This window comes from Rosa rugosa, chromosome 4 (genome assembly GCF_958449725.1).
Source record: "Rosa rugosa chromosome 4, drRosRugo1.1, whole genome shotgun sequence".
Lineage (NCBI taxonomy): Eukaryota > Viridiplantae > Streptophyta > Magnoliopsida > Rosales > Rosaceae > Rosa > Rosa rugosa.
This window is the reverse complement of record NC_084823.1, coordinates 50,020,431-50,042,269: the sequence shown is the minus strand read 5'-3', so window position 1 is coordinate 50,042,269 and position 21,839 is coordinate 50,020,431. Positions and strand designations below refer to the sequence as shown.

At 37.6% G+C, this 21,839-nt stretch overlaps 4 protein-coding genes across 5 annotated transcripts; 3 read left to right on the top strand and 1 right to left on the bottom strand.

Moving 5' to 3' along the window:
• The first annotated feature begins 138 nt into the window (after nucleotides 1-138).
• On the top strand, nucleotides 139-3,623 carry LOC133745553 (nucleotide pyrophosphatase/phosphodiesterase-like). The gene is made up of 11 exons (XM_062173639.1): nucleotides 139-470; nucleotides 764-855; nucleotides 940-1,003; nucleotides 1,089-1,211; nucleotides 1,374-1,466; nucleotides 1,583-1,712; nucleotides 1,802-1,883; nucleotides 1,971-2,103; nucleotides 2,235-2,440; nucleotides 2,560-2,685; nucleotides 2,836-3,623. The coding sequence occupies exons 1-11, from the start codon at nucleotides 225-227 to the stop codon at nucleotides 3,449-3,451; spliced, it is 1,911 nt and encodes a 636-aa protein (XP_062029623.1). The 5' UTR covers nucleotides 139-224; the 3' UTR covers nucleotides 3,452-3,623.
• Nucleotides 3,624-4,115: 492 nt separating this feature from the next.
• LOC133746281 (probable inactive purple acid phosphatase 27) lies at nucleotides 4,116-8,764 on the top strand. The gene is made up of 12 exons (XM_062174461.1): nucleotides 4,116-4,568; nucleotides 4,933-5,024; nucleotides 5,159-5,228; nucleotides 5,327-5,449; nucleotides 5,587-5,679; nucleotides 5,968-6,097; nucleotides 6,246-6,327; nucleotides 6,434-6,566; nucleotides 6,799-7,004; nucleotides 7,107-7,232; nucleotides 7,416-7,725; nucleotides 7,848-8,764. The coding sequence occupies exons 1-12, from the start codon at nucleotides 4,398-4,400 to the stop codon at nucleotides 8,151-8,153; spliced, it is 1,842 nt and encodes a 613-aa protein (XP_062030445.1). The 5' UTR covers nucleotides 4,116-4,397; the 3' UTR covers nucleotides 8,154-8,764.
• On the bottom strand, nucleotides 8,423-10,715 carry LOC133746282 (uncharacterized). Its single transcript, XM_062174462.1, has 7 exons — nucleotides 10,363-10,715; nucleotides 10,101-10,284; nucleotides 9,748-9,998; nucleotides 9,528-9,642; nucleotides 9,311-9,403; nucleotides 8,907-9,050; nucleotides 8,423-8,797 (listed from the first exon to the last, which is right to left on the bottom strand). Exons 1-7 carry the CDS (start codon nucleotides 10,677-10,679, stop codon nucleotides 8,684-8,686), a joined length of 1,218 nt encoding a protein of 405 aa, XP_062030446.1. The 5' UTR covers nucleotides 10,680-10,715; the 3' UTR covers nucleotides 8,423-8,683.
• A 7,277-nt stretch (nucleotides 10,716-17,992) lies between these two features.
• Nucleotides 17,993-20,634, top strand: LOC133743983 (uncharacterized). Of its 2 annotated transcripts, none has more exons than XM_062172085.1 (6): nucleotides 17,993-18,236; nucleotides 18,355-18,525; nucleotides 18,639-18,728; nucleotides 18,836-18,955; nucleotides 19,064-19,137; nucleotides 20,121-20,634. In XM_062172085.1, exons 1-5 carry the CDS (start codon nucleotides 18,063-18,065, stop codon nucleotides 19,109-19,111), a joined length of 603 nt encoding a protein of 200 aa, XP_062028069.1. In that variant the 5' UTR covers nucleotides 17,993-18,062; the 3' UTR covers nucleotides 19,112-19,137; nucleotides 20,121-20,634. The 2 variants fall into 2 exon arrangements, with proteins under 2 accessions (XP_062028069.1, XP_062028067.1); XM_062172083.1 differs by having other exon boundaries at nucleotides 20,066-20,634.
• The last annotated feature ends 1,205 nt before the right edge of the window (nucleotides 20,635-21,839 follow it).

Here is a 21,839-nt window from a genome sequence, read left to right as displayed (position 1 = left end):
AAAAGAAAGGGCAAGACTAAAAATGGAATCATTTGGATGTCTTTTAGGGCTATTTTCTTCTTTTCTGATCTTATAATACAACTTCTATGAAAAGCATCTTTTATACTTCCAACTGAAGAATACACTCAACACAGGTGTAAAATAAAAGCTGCAAAAGTAGAGAGATACTTGGTTGTCTGCTATACATCTTGCGGAGACATCAAAGCTGGTCGTCGAACACACTGATGTTTAAGCATTTGGACACTATGGGCCTCTTCAGCTTCTTATCCCAGAAAAGTGCTTTGATGATAGTAGTTTTGTTGGTGCATTTTACACTAGATCATAGTCATGGACACAAATATAAGCATGGAGATGATGCTGCAGCTGGTGATGGAGTACAGCCACTGTCGAAGATTCAAATCCTCAAAGCTGTTTCTCAGCTTCACGAAAATGCTTCCGTCTCTGCGTACCCTGTCCTTCTTGGCACAAAAGTACGTAGATAGTTCGTTCAACTAGATATTAGTTTGGGAGTATTTATTTTTCGCAATTTTTGAATAATATATGTGTCGCGACTTTATTTGAAAAGACTAAGTCGGAAATTTACATGTTGGATTGGTTTAATCAAGAAGGACACGAGAGTTTTGGGCATTTTTTTAGTCGACTCTAAAGTGAAGAATCGGGCTAGTGCCTAAACAAAACTGCTAATTAAACTCACCGAATTTGTTTTTGTACCAAATAATATGGCGGCCTCATTTACTAACATCTGTTTTTATTTCATGTGCAGGGGGAAGATTTTGGGTGGGTAACTGTGACAGTTTCTAGTCCTAGTCCTGCACAAGATGATTGGGTGGCAGTTTTTTCTCCTGCAGATTTCAAGTAATGTGAACCTTGCATATTCCTGGTTTTAGCTGCTATGTATTTTTAAGCTTGTACACTAATATTTTCAATCTATTATGGCAGTGCATCGACCTGTCCATACAATGAAGACTACTATGAGCCATATATATGCACATCTCCTATAAAGGTATTTGTTATTTGCTTGTTGGAGTTTATTCCACTCTATGTGATCCACGTAATGTCCCACTGAACTCTTGTTGTTTTGATTTCAGTACAAGTTTGCCAATTATTCCAGGGCTGATTATGCAGACACAGGCAATACAACTTTGAAGTTCCGATTGATCAATCAACGGGCAGATTTTTCGTTTGCATTGTTCTCGGGCGGGTTGTCAAACGTGTGTTCATGTCTCCTCTCTCTCCTCTTTCAGCTAATTGGTTGCTGCACACACATTTTGTATCATTGTTCCAAATTTTCATATGTTGATAACTTGATATTGATGCCTCTAACCCGATGGCACTTCAATTCTTGGCTAAAGTGTGTATTTGTTGTAATGCAGCCGAAATTGGTGGCAGTTTCTAATAATGTAACCTTTGCGTATCCAAAGGCTCCCCTTTACCCTCGTCTTGCTCTAGGGAAGCTCTGGGATGAAGTAAGTTTATGTTATTATGATTCAGTACTTTTATTTTCATTCAGGCAATCAGAATGTGGACTCCTATTTGTACAATCTTCTCATACTCATGTTATGTATGATATTTTGTTATGCAGATGACAGTGACTTGGACAAGTGGATATAACATCGATGAAGCTGTACCTTTAGTTGAGTGGGGTTTAAAGGGAGAGCCTCAAACTCGATCTCCAGCAGGAACATTGACTTTCAGTCGACGGGACATGTGTGGTATGAATCACATGATCAATCTAGTTCACCTACATTAATGATCGAATGAGAAAACTTAGAGTAATGTATTTCTTGTAATTTTTATCCAGCCGCACCCGCACGAACAGTTGGTTGGCGTGATCCTGGTTTCATCCATACAAGTTTTCTAAAAGATTTGTGGCCAAATTCAGTGTATGCATCTTGAATATTAGATTCATCTTGGCTATAACATCCATAGCTGTTCTGTTATTAAGACTGTTGTGCTGGTTTTCTATGCAGGTACTCTTACAAGCTTGGTCATAGATTATCTAATGGTTCCTATATCTGGAGCAAAGCTTACTCTTTCAAGTCATCACCATATCCTGGGCAGGAGTCATTGCAGCGTGTTATTATATTTGGTGACATGGGAAAAGTAAGATAAAGAAAATGAAAACTACTTGATTATGCCACGAACACTTGTCAGACAGCATTATTTTACCTTGAATTTCTGCAAACATAGCTGCCTAGATGTTTATCCTTTACTTTTCCTCCCACAAATTTCAGGCTGAGCGTGATGGTTCAAATGAATATGCTGATTATCAGCCCGGCTCACTCAATACCACAGATCAGCTAATCAAGGATTTGGACAACATTGACATAGTTTTTCATATAGGAGATATGCCTTATGCCAATGGATACATCTCACAGTGGGATCAGTTCACAGCACAGGTGGAGCCGATTTCATCAGTTGTACCATATATGGTTGCCAGGTGTGTGTTCTTGTAACTTTGATCCTAGTTACTGCCGACTGTACGTGGGCACACGTACTACTGTACGTTTACTTTATAAGTACACATGTCCTCTGAAACTTACATCAAGTTTACGACAGTGGCAACCATGAACGAGATACAACAGGGACCGGATCCTTCTACGACACTAATGATGCAGGTGGTGAATGTGGTGTGCCAGCTGAGACCATGTATTATGTTCCTGCTGAGAACAGAGCTAAATTCTGGTAATACCAACAATACGTTTATATTACACTTACAGTGACTGGTTAAGAAGACAGATCTTAATCTTAGAGAAGTACAGATGCTGTTATATATATATAATCTCATTTTTGGTTATTTTGGCATAATGTTTTAATCCTGTAATTTCTGTTCAGGTATGCAACAGATTATGGCATGTTTCACTTCTGTATAGCTGACACTGAGCATGACTGGAGAGAAGGTTCTGAGCAGTACAAATTTATTGAGAAATGCCTTGCATCTGCCAACAGGCACAAGCAGCCTTGGCTGATATTCTCTGCTCATCGTGTTCTCGGTTATTCCTCTAACTCTCGGTATGGACAAGAGGGTTCATTTGATGAGCCGACGGGAAGGGATGACATGCAAAAGCTTTGGCAAAGATACAAGGTGGACATTGCATTTTACGGCCATGTCCATAACTACGAAAGAATATGCCCCATCTATCAGAACCAGTGTGTAACTTCGGAAATATCTAACTATTCAGGAACTGTCAACGGAACAATCCATGTTGTTGTTGGTGGAGGAGGCAGCCACTTATCAGATTTTAGTTCGCTGCACACGGTTTGGAGCATTTACCAAGATCGAGATTATGGTTATACGAAACTCACAGCATATAACCACTCATCGCTCCTATTTGAGTACATGAAGAGCAGCGATGGAAAGGTCTATGATTCATTCACCATCTCAAGGGACTACAAGGATGTATTGGCCTGTGTTCATGATGGTTGTGAACCAACCACCTTAGCTACATGATTTATTGAACATTGTATGTGTTCTAGAGAATAAATTGGCGATTATTTATTGAAGCAACCAAGTTGTAGACAAGAGATTTACGACAATGAGAGATGTGCTTTATGGAAATCCGATTGCCACGCAAGTAAACTATTCTATTTTCTTTATATTTCTTCGCTTTCAGACCAGAAAAACAAGAAGAAAAGAATATTTCTTTGCTGTGCTCGTCTTAATTTGTACAAAAACATAGGCATGTTATTTGGATTTATGATTAACACCTATGTTAAAACCATATTTTACTCGTTTTCAAAAACATGGGCAGGTTATTTGGATATTCTCAAAAAAAAAAAAAAAAAAAGGCAGGTTATTTGGATTTATGATTAACATAGGCAACTATTGTAGACATTTAAAAACCATATTCAAAAAAAAAAAAAAAAACCATATCTTACTATATATTCGTCTTGCATCATTTTTCTGTAAAGGTTGGTTAACTCAATCTGAAGGTAGATCAACTATATAAATGGTAGAAAATTCCATACTCTCGACATGCAGAAAATAAATTAAATAATCTAGAAGTGGTCTGGATTAAAGTTAAACAACCTCTAACCAAATTAATGAGGCTACAATATGTGCCCACGTGGAAAAAGAAATCATAAACGTACCAAGAACACATGCACATACAGACACAAGTTCTCGATCCCTTCCCTTCAAACTTTCTCTTGAAAATCAGGGAGAGAGTCTTCAAATTCATGCTGGTTTCTCTCCCTGATTCTCACCTAACTAATCTTTAGCACGCATTGAAATTCCAGATTCAAGTTTATCGTGGTGTGCCAAAGATCAAAGCTTCATATATATATATATATATTCTCTGAATATAACTGACATCAATTTTGGGATCAGTTCCTCATTGAATGATACTAATACCCAGGAGTTCTGGTTAACTCCATTCATTGTGTTCAAGACACCTATGGAGCAAATATTTCGACTTTTCACGATTCTGGTGATTTTGGATTTGGGCTCAGCTTGTGCTCAAATCTATGGAGACCAGCCACTCGCCAAGATCAACATTCGGAAAACCACTCTCGCCATTCATGACTCGGCCTCCATTAGAGCCTACCCTTCTGTTCTTGGCATACAGGTAAAACAATTTTGCTATCATTTGCTTTCATAAGTTTACAGTCTATTTTATGAAATAGTGAATTGGGTTTCTGTGTGTGATTGGAATTCATCATGTGACTAAAACAATGGAAGTGAATGTAAATGTGGGTATGTTGATATTACTTATCTAATCTTGCATGTATTAATTTGACTATTGTATGTACACTGATAGTCAACTCTTTTTTACAGGTGATCACTCTTTAATCTTTGAATGGTGTGGTTGAGTGGGTCTGACTATTTAAAATGCATGATTTTTTTGCAGTTTGAATTCATTTCGCTTGTGTGCATTAATCATATGGTTAAGGAGTTTGATGATTTGTGTTCTGATTGATACGATCCCACAGGGTGAGGATACAGATTGGGTGACTGTGGATCTCATGTACCCTGATGCTTCTGATAATGACTGGGTTGGAGTTTTTTCTCCTGGAAGACTCAAGTAAAGTTCACGCTTTTAGAAATATTATACTCAATAATAGTTGAGGACCAAGAACTTTGATTTCTGATAAATTTAGTGTAGGAAAATATTGGTTTGTTTACTGAAAAGTGAGGTAATCATGTTTAATATAACAGTGCATCACAGTGCCCCCCAGTAGATGGTCAAAGAGAACAAGCTCCATATATATGCACTGCACCTATAAAGGTGTGTATTTGTAGTTTGGACCGATGAGATTAAATTAACAGATGAAAAGAATTGATTGGAACTTGTCTAACCTTTGTTTTACATTACCTGTATTTCAGTACAAATATGCAAAACAAGACAATCCAGGTTATACAAAGACCGGCAATGCAACTTTGAAGTTTCAGCTTATAAATCAGCGAGCAGATTTCTCTTTTGCATTATTTTCAGGCGGATTGTCAAATGTACGAGATTCTTTCTTCTGCTTGGTGCTTATCACTTCTATCTCATAGTTAAAGCATACCACCTCTGGTTATATTTTCAGTTAGTTGACTTTTAAGATTAATGTTATATTTACTCGCTCAATACTTGAACATGGCAGCCAAAATTGGTGGCAATTTCAAATTTCTTGACATTTGCCAATCCTAAAGCGCCTGTTTATCCACGTCTGGCTCAAGGGAAGTCTTGGAATAAAGTGAGTTTTATCTTGAATTGATGGTTCCCTCTGTTTCATCTTATGGTCATTTGATTACTGGGTGTGGAACTTCTTTTAAACTCTAGATATTAGCTTGTTTACTGTTATTTTATTGATAAGCATCCTTGCATTACAATTGATGTGATTATTCATGTTTCTTACTAGTTTCTGTGATAGTCAGTTTTCATGAGCCTTGAGACTTCATATCTTTTTGTTTCCTCTTGTTCATGTTGCATATCATCTAAGGACGTCATTTTGCTTTCACTAAATATTTTGATATTTTCGTAGATGACAGTAACTTGGACAAGTGGCTACGGCGTAGGCGAAGCTGTTCCATTTGTTGAGTGGGGTATGAAGGGCGATATTCGAAAGCGATCTGCAGCTGCAACATTGACATTTGATCAGAACAGCTTGTGTGGTATGATTCATTTTATATATTTAGGATCTCATCACATTGCATTAACTGTGACTTCCTATTTTGATGTTGAAATGATAACAATGTGATGGCACATTGATAGGTAGCTAAGCCATGTTGCATGCTGAGGTTTTTATCTTCTCATCTTTAGGTTCACCTGCAAGGACAGTTGGGTGGCGCGATCCTGGTTTCATACACACAAGTTTCCTGAACAACTTGTGGCCAAACACATTGTATGTAGAGAAGAACTTTTCTCTTTTTTGGTATCTGGTATCTTCTTTAAAAGTGTTGTTAAAGTATTAATTATCTGTCCTTACTGTTAATATGGTGGATTTTCAGGTACACCTATAGGATGGGTCATCGTTACTTGGATGGTCAGTATATTTGGAGCAAGGTCTACTCATTCAAATCATCTCCATATCCTGGACAAGATTCCTTGCAGCGCGTTGTAATATTTGGTGACATGGGAAAGGTAAATAGATGACACCCAACAAAGCATAGGAACACGTACTGTATAGATTGGTTTTACGGAGGAGAAAAAGATTTTGAACCTTGTCCTTTACTAGTTACATATATCTCCTTTCTGTGAGGTTGCTTGACAATCGCTTATTGGGGGTTTTACGCTTTCTATCCTTTCACTGCAACAATATTCGAGTACGTTGAGTTTTTTGTGTGATATTCATGTTTCTCCTCATATCTTTCAGGCAGAGCGTGATGGTTCAAATGAGTACAGTGATTATCAACCTGGTGCTCTGAACACTACAGATCAAGTCATCAGTGACTTAAACAACATTGACATAGTTTTTCATATAGGAGATCTATCATATGCAAATGGCTATATTTCACAATGGGACCAATTCACAGCACAGGTGGAGCCCATTGCATCAACTGTTCCGTATATGGTTGGCAGGTTTGTGTAAATGTCCATTACATGTTTCTTTCGAGTTGTAAATTACATATGAAGTACTGCTTTGTAATCTCAGTCGGTAAAATATTTACTTTGTGGCTTCAGTGGTAATCATGAACGTGATTGGCCTGATTCGGGGTCCTATTACAACGGAATGGATTCAGGTGGAGAATGTGGTGTGCTTGGTGAGACCATGTTTTACGTTCCAGCTCACAATCGAGCTAAATATTGGTAATTTTCACAAGTGCATTTTAGTATTTGTCTGCTGATTTGGGTTTCATTATTTTTGTTGGATATAGGATAATAACCTGATAAAACAAATTACTTGGATCTCTGTTTTCTGTAGATTAATGTCTTCCGTTGTTAAGATTGTGTTCTGCGGGATTTTTGTAAGCTTTTTTGATACACGTACAGGTACTCTACAGATTATGGATTGTTTCACTTCTGTATAGCTGACACAGAACATGACTGGAGGGAGGGAACAGAGCAGTACAAGTTCATTGAGAATTGCCTTGCATCCGTGGATAGACAAAAGCAACCTTGGTTGATCTTTGCAGGTCATCGTGTCCTTGGTTATACATCTGACAAATGGTATAGTCGAGGGGGCGCATTTGAAGAGCCTATGGGAAGGGAAAGCTTGCAGAAACTTTGGCAGAAGTACAAGGTAGACATTGCATTTTATGGCCATGTCCATAACTATGAAAGGACATGCCCCATCTATGAGGTACGAATTTTTTAGCTTGAAAATCTCAGTTTCAACTTTCAATTCCTAGACTATGATTCAGAGGTGAATTTCATGTCTAATGGTTGCGATTTTCTTTTTCCCACTGTGTTGTGGTGTTGTAGAACCAATGCGTATCTTCAGAAAGATCTCACTACTCTGGGAAATTTAATGGAACAATCCATGTTGTTGTTGGAGGAGCTGGAAGCCACTTATCTGACTTCAGCCAACAACAACCAGGTTGGAGTCTCTACAGAGATCATGACTGGGGATTTGTAAAATTGACTGCATTCAATCACACATCCCTCTTCTTTGAGTACAAGAAAAGCAGCGACGGGAAGGTTTACGATTCCTTCACCATATCAAGGGACTACACAGATGTATTGGCTTGTGTTCACGACAGTTGCGAACCAACGACAGCAGCATTTTAGAATTAGTACCCTACCCTATATTCAGATTCTTTCTGTTTATAGAAGGCAGCTACATATATAAATTTCAACAGGATATATCATGCATATTTGTCTACTCCATGCTCACTATTGACGAGATGTAATTACCAATTGGGGTATTATTTATCCATCGGTTCAGAATAAGATATGGATCATGCTTCATTCTAATTGGGATCTATTATTGCTTACTTCATACATTCTGTCCAGGATAACCACCCTATGTGTCTTGCGTAATAAGGTGACGGGGATGATGAGATAAAAGGTTGAAATCTTCATAGAAGTAACATAAATATATAGAAGTAGAGGCAAACGTTACAATAATTTGTTAAATTGTCCGAGTATGCATAAATTAAGCATCGGATTCCATAGATTGAGCTTGCACCAGACGACTTGTCCCTGTATCAAACCACAACTCTCAGACTTTGTATGTATGCCAGTTCTAGAGGGCTTCACAAGCATTTAACAACAAGGTGTGATGCCAGCAGACAGTAATATGTCTGCCCAACTGATTATCAAACAGCCATCTCAACGTCAAGTGTATCTGCTTCATCATCTGATGAGCTAATTGATGCAACAAGATCATCAATTCTCAGGGGAGATCCTCGAGCCATACTCTGAAACATAATCTGCATGGTTATGGTCCAAAGAGATTGTCAGTATCAAAAAGAGTAACATTTAAGATTAAGAAAGAATGAATTGCACCAACAATTGTGAAGTGTGTACATATCTACAAACCTTGGAGTAAGTATCTGCAAATGCGCGTGCTCGGTTGGACGTGCCAAGGTAGTGTAAATCAGCCCTCTCAAGCTTCCCATCCTCAATGGTCAATCCTCCATCACCAATAGCAAAACGAAGAAGACATCCACTCTGCAATCCTGACTGAAAATAAAATAAAAGTCAATATAAAGGTAAATGACAGAGAGAAGACAAGGAATGAGGAAAGAAAATCTTCAAAATGTCCGGGCTTCAAACTGACACTTTAGTCTTTACAGGGTTGAGAACACTCGGTAGTGCCAGCAAGCAAGCTAGTAAGCTGATTTGGCTCACAAGCACTTACTAGGTGCAGAAATACATGAAATTTAGTATTGGAAAAGAATGATATCTTAGAATATACAGAATTTGTTAACAATAAGCAATACCTGTTGTACAAAATCCAAATTTAAGCAACTAAACACAACTGGAGGATCATCCGATGTAGTCACTTTCCCATCATCTTGCAGCTCCAAAACTACCTAATCATACGAAACACAAGCGTGAAATAGAGTCAGCCAACCACAATGCAAAACAAGTGTCCAACCAACAAATAGACCAAATATAAACCAAGTCTTCTTAGCGCATTCACACACTGACAATTACCTGCTGATGGCTTGGGACCTGTCCCTTGCTATCTGTATCAACAACATACTGACTGCAATGCTCATCCTTCCACACCAACGCCAGTGGTGTATTTCCCGGTTGATAATGTGCATGCCTAAAGACAACAACAATTTTACATATTAGACACAAAGAATGTAAGCTACCAATAGTATAAAATCCGAAACACACAAACTTTCAGCTAGTATCAATTTCGGCTTACTTGTTAGAAAACAGTATACCATCCTTTACAAAAGGCACCTCACCGGCATAGGCTTTGTGTAGACCAGCCAGATCGCAGCGAGACCACGGAACCAGGCTGAACCTATACTTATGATAATACGATGGAGGATCACAAGCTTTGGTCTCAGCCAGTTTCTCTTTCAACCAAGTAAACCTAAATTCAGTACTGCAGTTATAATAAGAGTAATTCTTCCAGCACACCATGTCAATCACATAGTAAGTCTGGTCCATCTGCATACAAAAACGACATTGACATTTCAACAAACACTTGGTGTGCAAAGCAATAGCAACAAGTAAAAGTAACCAAGCACAATGATCAAAGCTAATTTTCACCTCGTGAAATATACAGTCGAGAATGGAATACGACGGAGGACCCGACCCGTCTCGGTTCCGGGACCCGTGGGGCAGCGCCGACGGGAAACGGTGCAGAACGGTGCCGTTTCGTTGCCTACTGATCGTCGTTCCGTCCGATGAGACCACGAAGCATCGCCTCCCTGCTGGCCTCGGAAGCACATACCTAAATTCAGAGACGAAAATTCAAAATCGATTCACAAAAAATAGTTCGAAATTTTGAGATTGGAAAATTCAAACTGACCAGTCATGGGGCAAGCGATGAGGGACGTCGATCATCCACTCGGGGAGCATGAGCTGCTTCGCGAACCACTTCCGCGCCGCCGGGCCTTTCAGCTTCGAAGCGTCGCGGAGGTCGTAGTCAGTGGAGGAACTGGGCTCGGGTTCGGGCTCCGAGGGTTGTTGTTCGGGCGGGAGGGAGAGGAGCGTGGAGGCTAAGCGCCGCGCTTGGAGCTCGGCGTCGCGGCTCTGCTCTTGGCGCTTCAGCGAGAGCTCTCTCCGTCTCTGCTGGTCTGAGAGCTGCGGCCGTTTGTACGGACGGCGGAGATCGGAGGGTGCCATTGTTGTGTCGATCGTCGTCAGTTGGGATTTGAGTTGTAATAGATTCAAAAAGAGGCCGCGGAGGGCGGAAATACAAATAATGAAAAGTTCAGGGGCTTAGATGCAATTGTTTTGAACGAAACGACGGTACTCGATGACGTTTTAACTAGAATTCCTACTCTCAAAAAACTGAACACACCTAATTCCGGTGGGAAGAGTCTTCTCCTAGTTGATTTAGGAACAGGCATTCAAAACATTTGATATTCGTTCTGATCTACTCTCAGAACTCTGTCGAAGTTGACTGACCTGCACAGGCAGATTTCCTAATTTGAATCGGATTTGACTTTGATGCGTGTCTTGCCTCCAATTAGGATTCCTTATCTAATCTTGATTGCTTTGCCGCCACATGCCTTGCACATGTCGTCCATGACATCATCTAGAAGCTTCATGTTATTCTTTATCCTCTCCTAACCCACTCAGGTATCCTAATATCACCAAGACTCCTAGTCTAATAAGAACTCTGCATTTTCACCATTTCTCATCATTTTTTCCGAGCCATTTCCTCCTTGCTTGCCTTTTTAGACTCAAAAGTACCTAAAAACAAAAACTAAGTCAGAAATGATAATGTTAAGAGAATAACTAAGTAAATTGTAGAGAGAATAACATTAAAAACATAGCAAATATTGCTCTCATCAAATTCCCCCACCCTTAGCAAAATCAAAACAAAGAAAACAAAAACTAACTAAACAAATCAAAACACATGAAAATAACTAAGTGTAGAAAACCTAAAACGAAAACACAACACAAGACTCCAACGAAAATATAAAGCCTCAAAAACGTTTACAACAATTTGACTCTAATGCCCTTCAACATATTGTCTCAAAAATCTCATACTTACATGTCACCAAGAATAGCACGCCACTAAGACTTTGTCACATATTTTTTGAGAGTTAAATAAAAGATATATACAACATATAAACATGTAGGACTTGGGAGCAACAACGGTGAGTGGTTGGAGCTTAGCATGCATATACAAGTAATGATTCAACTCACAATGGATATATACCCTTTCTTCTCTCATAATTCAAGATTAATGCTTAAAAACTTCTTATTCACTCAAGTACATGTGAGAGATGATATATATATATCAATCACATGCACAAATGAACTCAAGCCATAAGTTCAACAATTATAAACTCATTTCCACATATCAAAGGTTATCCAATCTTAAGGATAAAAAAATGTCTTATAAAAAGGTTGTAATTGGGCCAAGGCTTAAGGGTTTAAAAGAAACGAAAGGATAAGGAAATAACAAAGTATCCTAAAAAAAAAGTAGAGCACTTGATAATGTAAAGAAATTGTCCACCATGTCTTCAACGTCATGCATCCATTGAGGCTCCATAAAAGGCCTAATGTTATCATGTTGGGCCCATGCTTTATTCTAACATTCTCTTGAACAAGCGTGAATTGGACAAAGACCAAATTCATCAATGATGGACCTTCATTTCAAAACAAACTTCAAATCCATAAAGTATATGGAACTAACATCCATAAACATAAACATTTTTTCTTTTTCTTTTTAGTCATATCCACAAACTTCAAATCCACAAAGTATATGGAACTAACATCCATAAACATAAACATTTTTTCTTTTTCTTTTTAGTCGTATAGACCATTTTTTTTTCAACAATCTTTTTTTTTTTTTTTTCACGGCATGTACATACATATTTTTCATGGACAAGTCTACCCCCACACTTGAGCTTTCACCTCTTCTCAATCTTGACGCCTTCTGCCTTTGCAAAGTCTCAAAATTAGCTCCACTAAGTCTTTAGAACAAAGGGTAAGGATGTAACTATACTAAGGTTAAGGGTTAATGATTTTAGGATGATGAAAGAAAAGGCTTAATGTAGGCTTAAAGGGGTAAAAAAGGATTTTCAAACTCACCATTCGGTAAAAACGGATTAGAACTGCACCCGCAAGGCAGCAAAGAAGTATCACATGCCAGTGACTCTTGAAAAACTCAGCACAAAAAGTACGCATGTCTTCAACCAACCCCTGCAAAGATAACCAAACAACAGTTTATAAAAAGAGACACTTATGCATTAAGTACACAACCAAACTATTGGTAGCAGCATCCATTTCAGAACTTCAATTCAAGTATTATAAAATTAAAGAACAGAAAATATTCTAGATGAAGCGACACCATATGCATATCAAAGAACGGAAAGTGAAGCAAACGGTAGAGGATACAGTAATACTATTACATCCTAAATTCATAAAGTGAAGAAAAAGTTCGAGATATTACAAATACCACCTTTGGAAAAAAACCTTATACTAAAGAACCTAACACATCTTTTAGAAAAAACAGAGTAAAGAAACAGAATACCTTCAGTGTTTTCTTAATCAAATCCTTCAACCATTTAATGATCAATTCTTTAGCTTTCACGGTTTGATTTTTCAAGCCATACTTCAAGTCATCAATGCACTTCAAGAAACACTGTTCCACCATCCTACTTCCCTGGAAATCCACAAGATTCGGGAACATATAAAGTACGGGAATCGGAGTGGACTCATCCGGAAAGAGAACTGATATTGTAGTCGGAGGTGGAATGTCTACAACATTCTTAGAAGTTTGGAAAGATTTGTACATAACACAATCATACACTACAACAACTTTACGCAGAATCAAACTAAAAAAATGAAAGAAAAAAAAAGTAACAGATACCCCAATTGTTGCTAGGGTGGAGGAAAATCCGAGACAGCGTCGATCCCTCCAACGACAAGATCTGCCAATAAATCTTGAAAATTGAGTACCGTAAATCGAAAACTCCTGAACCCTAAACCTTCAGAAACCCTAAACCCCTAAATCAACAATCCAATCCACATAGAAATGACGTTGAGATTATATACCTTCATTGCATATGCGTTGTCCTCCATTGCTTCTCTGAGAGCGACGACCCAAACCAAAAATGTACGAGACGATTGGGGAGAGAAGAGTGACGAAGAGAGAGGTCGGTTCGAGCAGCTTCGATTTGATTTTGGTGAATGGTTTTAAAGGAATTGCGGTTTTTAATTTAGGCTTGTTTGGATAACAATGCTCTTAAAGGGCTTACTAAAGCCCGTTCTGGGATTAGAGGATTAGGCTGGGATTGGATGATTGTGTATTTGGTGGTTTTATGGAAACCTATTGATAAATGAGAAAATGAACCTATTCATGCTAGTATCGAGAATGAATGAACAAACTGGGGAGAAGAACAGAAAAGATGCAGAGTAATAAGATAAGGCAATTATTTATTTATTTTTTTAATACAAGATAAGGCAATTTTGCATTGAGAGGTGTGTGAAGCAAGGAAATAACCTATTTCTCCCTAGTTTCCTCTTTTGGCTTCACCCCTCAGTTGAGGTTGGGTTTGAGTCGGACTAATGATATAGGACGAGATTTTAACCAATTTAAAAATTAATTAAAAAAACGGCAGTCATATGAAGAAAAACTATTTTAAAATTAAAAATCTCGAAATACACTCCAAGTTTCAGTAAACATTTTTTAGGTTAAATATTTCCTCTACAAGATTGTTACCATTCTCATAATAGTTTCGGGTGATTTGTGTCGGCATTTGATTTGCAAATTGAAACCCCCCCCCTTTCAAAATCATCCATCATCCAAGTGATCGATTGATCATGAAATGAAAATCTTGGTTGCAAGCTCACTTTCAGATTTTGAGTTCAATAAGAAGGGTATGATTCTAAACGGTGTGGTGTTATCTTGGTTGAGTGAAAATCTTCGTCGCAAGCTGACTTTCTGACATTTATATTGTTGTTGTTAAATCTTCTTGTTTAGTAAAACTAGGTATTAGATCCGCGGATTTACCTAAATTTATACGTAATATAGTAACAATCATACATATTAAAACGTCAACCAAAGATGTTATGAAATTTATACACATTACAAAAGCCGGTGTTCTAACCGAACGTGCCTATTGACACATTTAAAATTGTAAATTCTAAGCATGCTACATAGACACAAAACAATGTCTCATTCTCAAGGGGCAACAGTCATCCTCCTCATTTGCTTCCTAATGTCATTCAAGTTATCCTGAAGCTCAGATGAAGCGTCATCTACCAACTTATCTTCATATCTCTCATCCTCATAATCTTCTTTCGTGCTGGAACCTAATTCAAAATCAAATCTTCCATTGTAAGCACCAATGCCTCAGCCTTACGAGCTTCTTAAGGCTCTATTACAGTGCCTCAGCTCTTAGTAGGAGTTGAACTCAAAATCAATGAAATAGGCTCAACAGGTTTCACAGCACTTGGGAGTTTGTTTACTTCTTGTGGAAACGTAGATTGAACAGCAGTAACATGATCAGAATCTTTGACAACTACCAGATCTTGTGTTCCTTCACAATGAGGTTTTACATTAAGTAACCACAATGAGATTCAAAGAAGTTCAAGAAAAAGGAAATAAATTGAAATTAAAAATAAGCATAAGGATCTTGGTCACAATAACACTAATAAACTCTAGTTTAACTTACAATATTGTTGCTGATAGGTTGACAAACATGGGTTTGGCATCCACTGCATTAGTTTGGTACGCAACCGCACCATCTACTCTATCTCCTTTCTTGCTTAGGGATGATATGAGCATTCATTATCAGCGTAATGCTTGATTGGAGTTGTGCTTTATTTGTTTCCCTTGTATTCCGGGGTAAGGTTTATGTCCCCCCCTCCCTTTCTTTATATTTTTTCTTTTTTATTAATAAAGTAAGAATAGAGAGACGGGTGGTGGGTTCCTAGAATGTGGCAAACCCTTCTCCTTCGGGATTGAGGGTGGGACTTGCTCCCTACATCTTTTACTTCCGAAGAGCTAATATTGCCTAATCCCCTATTTGATTTAAAAAAAAAAAACAAAAAACAAAAAAACAAAAACTTACTCTTATCCTCAGCTGAGATCTCTTTATTAGATTTGAAATCATAATGACATCTGAAGCTGACTTTGGTACAGACACCTCCCATTCCATTCCTGACTTTTGCATTGAATCATCTATCTATACCTCAGTCACATTCATCTTGCTATCTTTCAGCAGACTTTCATCCACAACTTGTTCATTTGATTTTAGCTCCGACGAAACTTTTGAAGAGTCAATTCCATTTTAGCTCCCTCTGATACTTTTTGCATAACAGATCTTGTTCCATACCATATAAGTCAAGTAAGAGAACAATATTTTGGCTCCACATGTCATCTAAGAAACAACAAATTCAGTAAAAATTTAGTAAAATCTCATAACACCACCAAAATTTTCATTAATGATATAACATAAAGGACATTTGAAAATTTGGTGCGAATGTTAAATCTAAAAAGAGCAAAGGTGCAGAAAACAAGTTTAAGTCACACAACTGAAAGAATTTGTTTGAAAGGGATGTAAGCTTTTTCACGTAGCCTATCAATTTATCAATTTGAGGGTTTGATATATCATTCTGCTAAATTATTTTACGTTAAGTGAGATTCATCATGCCCCATAGTCATAGTTTCAGGGAAGCAAAAAGAAAAAAATTATCTACAGCAAAAGTAAAACTCATTTGTGTAAGATTTTGTGGACTTATCAATCTCGATTAGGAATGCAATAACTTGCTACAAAAAAGTAATCGGACAGAGTTGTGCTATTCTAGTTTAATTCCTCCTGCATTGAGGATACAAATTTATGTAATGGCCATGCTTTGTATATGAATCAGGATTGATATCCCTATTGCAATTAGGACTAGTAAACCTTTATGGGAAGGTGGCTAGTTTTGTTTGCCTACTTAAGTACTTGGTCCCTGCTCTAGCTATTATCACGCATACATTATTCTCTGCCCATTAGAGGCAGCCTAATCCGAAGCACCAAGATTCGACCATATCTACACCATGTTTATATTAAGTTCCACAATCTTCATTCCCTATGCATAAGTAAGTTCGTGTTCTTAATTTTGAGCATAACACATATATCCATATATACATCAATATTAATTTACAGTTTGTTCATAAGCTTATAAGTCATAATATATAATAAAGACCAGGTTGGTGATTCCCAGCCTAAAAGAAGAGATAAACAGGGTGAAATACTGAAATTGACTATGTTTGTTATAGCATCCTGCTAAATTATTTCTATGATAAGTGAAATTTTCACCATGCCCCATAGTCATATTTTCATGAAAGCAAAAACAAAAAAAGGTGTCTACGATAAAAGTACAACTTGTTCATAAACTTATAAGTGATAACAATTAATGACAACTTGGTTGGTGATTCCTAGCCTAAAAGAAGAGAGAAAGAAGGGTGAAATACTGAATTGATGACTGTGTGATTCCCATTACGTTTTTACTCCCCATATATTGAAGAATCAGCAATAAGGAAAAAAAGGATACATGAGAGCTATCCAAGGATTGAAAAGATGATAAGCTTCTGAAAATGATCGAAACGCAAAGTCTATGATTACCAGCTAAGTTATTATCATCGATGACTCTTGCTAGAGGAGATAAACACTTTAAGCAGGGAAAAGGAAACTTCATGATTTGCAGGGCTCTAGACAAAATGTGTTCTGTCCTTGATAGACCAATCACTTTGGTCTTCTGAAAATCTGAAATTAACAAATAGAGCTTAAACTATGATCACAAAAATAAATAAATAAATAAACTTACATAATTTCCTTAGGACTCCATAATGTAGCATAGTGATGAAAATCTTGGGTGGGATCGAACCACAAAGGAAACTTCATATCTCTTCCAATAATTTTTTCATATCCATGCATTTCGATCCTCTTATGCAAACATTGGTCTGTAAAGTATAGAGCTTCCCAAAAACCCGATGTCCACTTCATCATGATACCCTGAATGAGCTTCAGCACTATTTGAAAGCTACAACAAATTCGATTAGTTCATGATCAACACAATTAATTGAAGCAAAATCCACTATGCTTGATGAAAATTATGAAAGCCTTTGTTTCCTTAAGCTAGTAGTAAGCATGTGAAGCAACTTAAAGCTTTGTATATAGACGTACAGCTGTTATAACTCCTGCAGTATAACCGGGTTGAAGCTCAATGATCAATACAGTTGCAAGCCCAATCGCAACAACAACAACAACAACATAAGTAGGGTTTTCAAGTGAACTGTGGCGGGGGTGGAAGAAGAAGCTAGATCGAAGAAGTAAAAATAGAGTATTTCAACTGGTTATTTTATTTTTTACTTCATAACCGTTAGTCCGTTACTGAGGATGCTCAAGTAAAAATACTTAAAGTCCAGGGGCCAAATTGCAATTTGATACAATTGAAACGACTTGATTCAACGTCGTTTCAAATGGAAGCAAATCCCTAGACCCGTAAATCAGTCACAGGGCGCTTCAACCCGCCAAAGAGGCGGTGGGGTTTTGGAGCATGGAGCAGACTTTATGGGGTCACTTACCGCTACTGGTCCGGTCAAATTCCAAGGACTCGGTGGAGTACATTCTTCAAACCCTTTGGAGGACCCGAAAGACCGGTCTGGACCGGGCCGATCGGGACATAATCCGAGATATGCTCCAGCTTCAAAACGAATCGGACCTCGACCCGGTACAGCTTCTCTCACTCCCACTCTCAATGTCCTGAAAAGTTTGAATCTTTTTTGAATTTAGCGGTGTTTGAAATTTGGGAATATGCTACTGAATTTTGGGTCTTTACTTGTTCATAGCTTTTGGTGTGTCTTCGGATTTTGATTCGGAGATGCGTGTACGAAAATGTGACGAGGGATGAGATTCAGAAGCTGTTTCCCGATGAGGTGTTGCCGGAATTACAGAGGCTGTTGACGCTTTTGCTGCAGAAGTTTCAAAGAGAATGGCGGGAAGATGCACTCAAGGACCAGGTAATACACATTTTGGTTGCTCTACATTTTGTGTGTCTAAGCTAAGTGATTTAATGTGTTGGAGTGTTTAGACTGTAACATTTTTGTTTGGAAATGTTGATAAAAAAAAGTAGGGTGCTTTGCCGCGGTTGAAGACGATGACATGGGACATGGCGAGTCCGGAGGCAGAATTTGCTGAGCCTGTTGCTGTTATCAACTTGAAGGTACTGGTATGGTTTGTAGTATGTGGAAATGTGTAGTGCATAGGATTCTCAAAGTGGTGGAGGTGTCAAGTTTATTTGTCTAGTAATTGTACTCTCTCTTTGTGCAGCTTCTAAATGATTCTCAGTCTCGTGTTAAAGAAACAGAAGTGAAGTTTGAATTGGCTAATGATACTCTAGAAACCATGCTGAATTCCATGTATTGCATTAGAGATCAGTTTTCTAACGTGGTAAAACCTTATTTTTTTCAGTTTCCCTTTTCATTTCATCTTATGTGGATGCAATCAAGTTTCCTTTGCTTTTAGGTAATATGAGTCTGGATTTTGTTTCCTTCTCAGGGTGAAGCATCAAATGATCATTTATCTCAAGATGCTAATGCATTGTAGATAACCCATGAGCAGCGGATAGAATGGTATGGCTTGGTCCAAATATTTCTCGTGTATACATTTTTGATGACTCTGGCCGGATTAAATATGAATTTGTATCTTTGTGTTGTATATTTTGAGTCCAATTTATTGTCCTGACCTTGATGCTTTTACTTACCCCAAACTTCAGAGAGGGATCATGGATTTTAAAACATTAAAAAATTTAAGAGTTCCTCTCCAAAATGAAGCAAGACAGGCATGTGGTTTTTACTTCTAAAAGTCAAAGATGTAGCAATCTCCTGAGTGCACAAGGAGAGAAGTTCATACATCTGGTTTTTGTTTTTGTTGGTTAAGACCATGTTGACTGCAATAGCAAATCTCAGAGTGCTGTAAACACAAAAAAGGATAAATTTATTTACATTCAGTTTCAGAAAACACCTGATTTGTTTATTGTTCTGATCTGGAAATGCCTCAATCATATATGCGCCAGAACTAACTTTATAGAGCTACAGTATCAAAATCAAATTGGGGAAGTAGGACAGAAATAAGTGGGTTTAGGCACCATGTGGTGGTGCTTTGAGGCAGTGGTGAAAAGCGTAAAGCAATTGAAAAAAGTTATCATGGTTGTGGAAATAGTGTTGGCAAGATGAGTGGTCACTAAATGAAGTGAAAAGAAAGGGAGTTTTCGCCACTTCTTTTTTCTTCCTCAAACCATTAATAAGATGCTTTCATTTGAAGTTCGTAGACTTTTTAACTTCACACCTTGTGGAAGGATACTGTGAAAGCATATAACAGAACACTGTAGTGAACCACAAATGCATGTCAGATTAGGCTCATTAAGTTTCCTTCTAGCTGTTAATATCATGTGGTCACTGCTGCCATAGTTGTTATCTTGAAAAACTGTACCGGATAAAGCTTTTAGTGAAGCACCACCTTAGACTAAGTTGTGTTTTTCTTTGTGTATTCTTATAACAGCTTGTAACTCTGGATTATGTGATGCTGACTGACCTATATGGCTCCTTTCATGAAGAAAAATTGATGCAGCAGCAGTAAGTGGCAAATATGTTGCGTGTCCCAGCTTGCATGGAATATTTCTGATTGAAGGGCTGAAGATGCCTTTCATGAAGAAAAATTGATGCAGCAGCAGTAATTGGTCCAGTTGTACTAAATGATATCTTCAGTGCTTAGATGATTCATCACTTTTCGACACAAATAATGTTAATATATCCATGTGTTGTTGCAACTTACAGTTAACAGAGAGAGAGAGAGTTGGTCCCGGAATCAATTCTTGCGGCTGGCTAAAGTTTGATGTATTAGAATCTCTGTCATCTAAAAGGTTGTCAAAATTGACTAGTTTGATTGAACTTTCGAATGCCATGCCATTAGGGTGAGAAATTTTTTTGTTAGGCTTTGTCGGATGCAATTCCCTTTTGGTGGAGCTTAACTCTAAGGTGACCTTACCCAGATAGAAGACCTTTCTCTTTTATATGAAACCAGAGAATCATTGTTAAATTTTTGTTCTTATTGGTGAACATATGCATCTCTTTCGCTTTGCCTTAAGCTTTAGATTCCATGAGTAGGTTTTAATTTATTCATTTTGGGATGTTGGCCATCGTTTTCTTTGATTCTTCGATCACAATCTGCACTAGGCGTTGTGACTGCTGCAGTTCTGTTAATTTTTCTTTTCATTTTATTCGCTTTCATATTAGCCTAAAGTTTAGCAATTGAAGCTTGTAATTTGTCACTTCTAGAAGAGTTGATAGTTTAGACTTTTAGCCATGACTTCATGCTTCTGTTTTCCAAATTTCACTCTCACCGTTCCGTGTGAAACTGGAATCATGGCTGCACCAGTTGAACCTTAGTCCTTAAAACTATAAAATTATGATAGATGGAGACCAATTTATTGGTATGATAATAATAATAATAATATTATCTCATAATTGATGGATGGATTGAGACAATTAAGCTAGAAAGTCCTACCTCAAGGTTGTAGTGTGCTGATTTCTTTAGATCTTTTGGGGTAGTTCATTGGTTAATTCTTTTTCTTTGATTATAACTAACGTGATGCGCAAATCGAATTTGAAATTAGGACTAATACACATGGTTCATAATCTAATTCATGTCCCTGTGTTCTATGCATGTGCTAAACCAATCACACCTAACTGAACCTTCTCTAACAACTTGAATGACTTCGAAAGACTTCACCATGCATTTGGATTGGGATTTGGATTTTTTTTTTTTTTTGGCAAAATTGGGATTTGGATTTGGATTTAGATTCTGGATTTAAGAATTTGTAACTTAACGTGTTAGGTGCGGCAGATAGCTCCGAACCATGCCCTACGTACACAAGGTTGTGTATTTTTATTTTCTATTGGGTCAACTAAAGGAGTTGAAGTTGACAATCACAGAAGTCATATTCTGTGGTATTATCTGATAGTCCAATGTATAACATTCCGACTCATTCAAGATTCAAGATTCAACAACAAAAGCATGGAATTCTATGTCATGAACGGTTTTCAAGCTCTGCGGAAGAAGAAGAAGAAGAAGAAGAAAAGACTGACCCTTCTCATTCGTCACTTTTACGGTAATTTTAATGTTTTGAAATATAGTTTCACAAGTACCAATACGAAATAGTATGGTCACTTATTTCTTCAAAAGTTTGATTTTATGGTGAGGTGTATGAGACGTTTAATTATTTAAAACTAGCATGTGCTCGTACTCTATGTGTGTGAGTGTTTTTTTTTTTTTT

Bases quoted from the DNA above. Each gene is read 5' to 3' on its own strand.
- LOC133746281 (XM_062174461.1), top strand. From the start codon at position 4,398: ATGGAGCAAATATTTCGACTTTTCACGATTCTGGTGATTTTGGATTTG. The intron at 5,450-5,586 runs GTACGAGATTCT...TGAACATGGCAG, and splicing joins TTTCAGGCGGATTGTCAAAT to CCAAAATTGGTGGCAATTTC. The intron at 6,328-6,433 runs GTATGTAGAGAA...GTGGATTTTCAG, and splicing joins AACTTGTGGCCAAACACATT to GTACACCTATAGGATGGGTC.
- LOC133746282 (XM_062174462.1), bottom strand. From the start codon at position 10,679: ATGGCACCCTCCGATCTCCGCCGTCCGTACAAACGGCCGCAGCTCTCA. The intron at 10,285-10,362 runs GTCAGTTTGAAT...CTCTGAATTTAG, and splicing joins CATCGCTTGCCCCATGACTG to GTATGTGCTTCCGAGGCCAG. The intron at 9,404-9,527 runs GTAATTGTCAGT...TCGTATGATTAG, and splicing joins AGGTCCCAAGCCATCAGCAG to GTAGTTTTGGAGCTGCAAGA.
- LOC133745553 (XM_062173639.1), top strand. From the start codon at position 225: ATGTTTAAGCATTTGGACACTATGGGCCTCTTCAGCTTCTTATCCCAG. The intron at 1,004-1,088 runs GTATTTGTTATT...TTTTGATTTCAG, and splicing joins TATGCACATCTCCTATAAAG to TACAAGTTTGCCAATTATTC. The intron at 2,104-2,234 runs GTAAGATAAAGA...CACAAATTTCAG, and splicing joins TATTTGGTGACATGGGAAAA to GCTGAGCGTGATGGTTCAAA.
- LOC133743983 (XM_062172085.1), top strand. From the start codon at position 18,063: ATGGAGCAGACTTTATGGGGTCACTTACCGCTACTGGTCCGGTCAAAT. The intron at 18,237-18,354 runs GTACAGCTTCTC...ACTTGTTCATAG, and splicing joins ACGAATCGGACCTCGACCCG to CTTTTGGTGTGTCTTCGGAT. The intron at 18,956-19,063 runs GTAAAACCTTAT...TTTCCTTCTCAG, and splicing joins GAGATCAGTTTTCTAACGTG to GGTGAAGCATCAAATGATCA.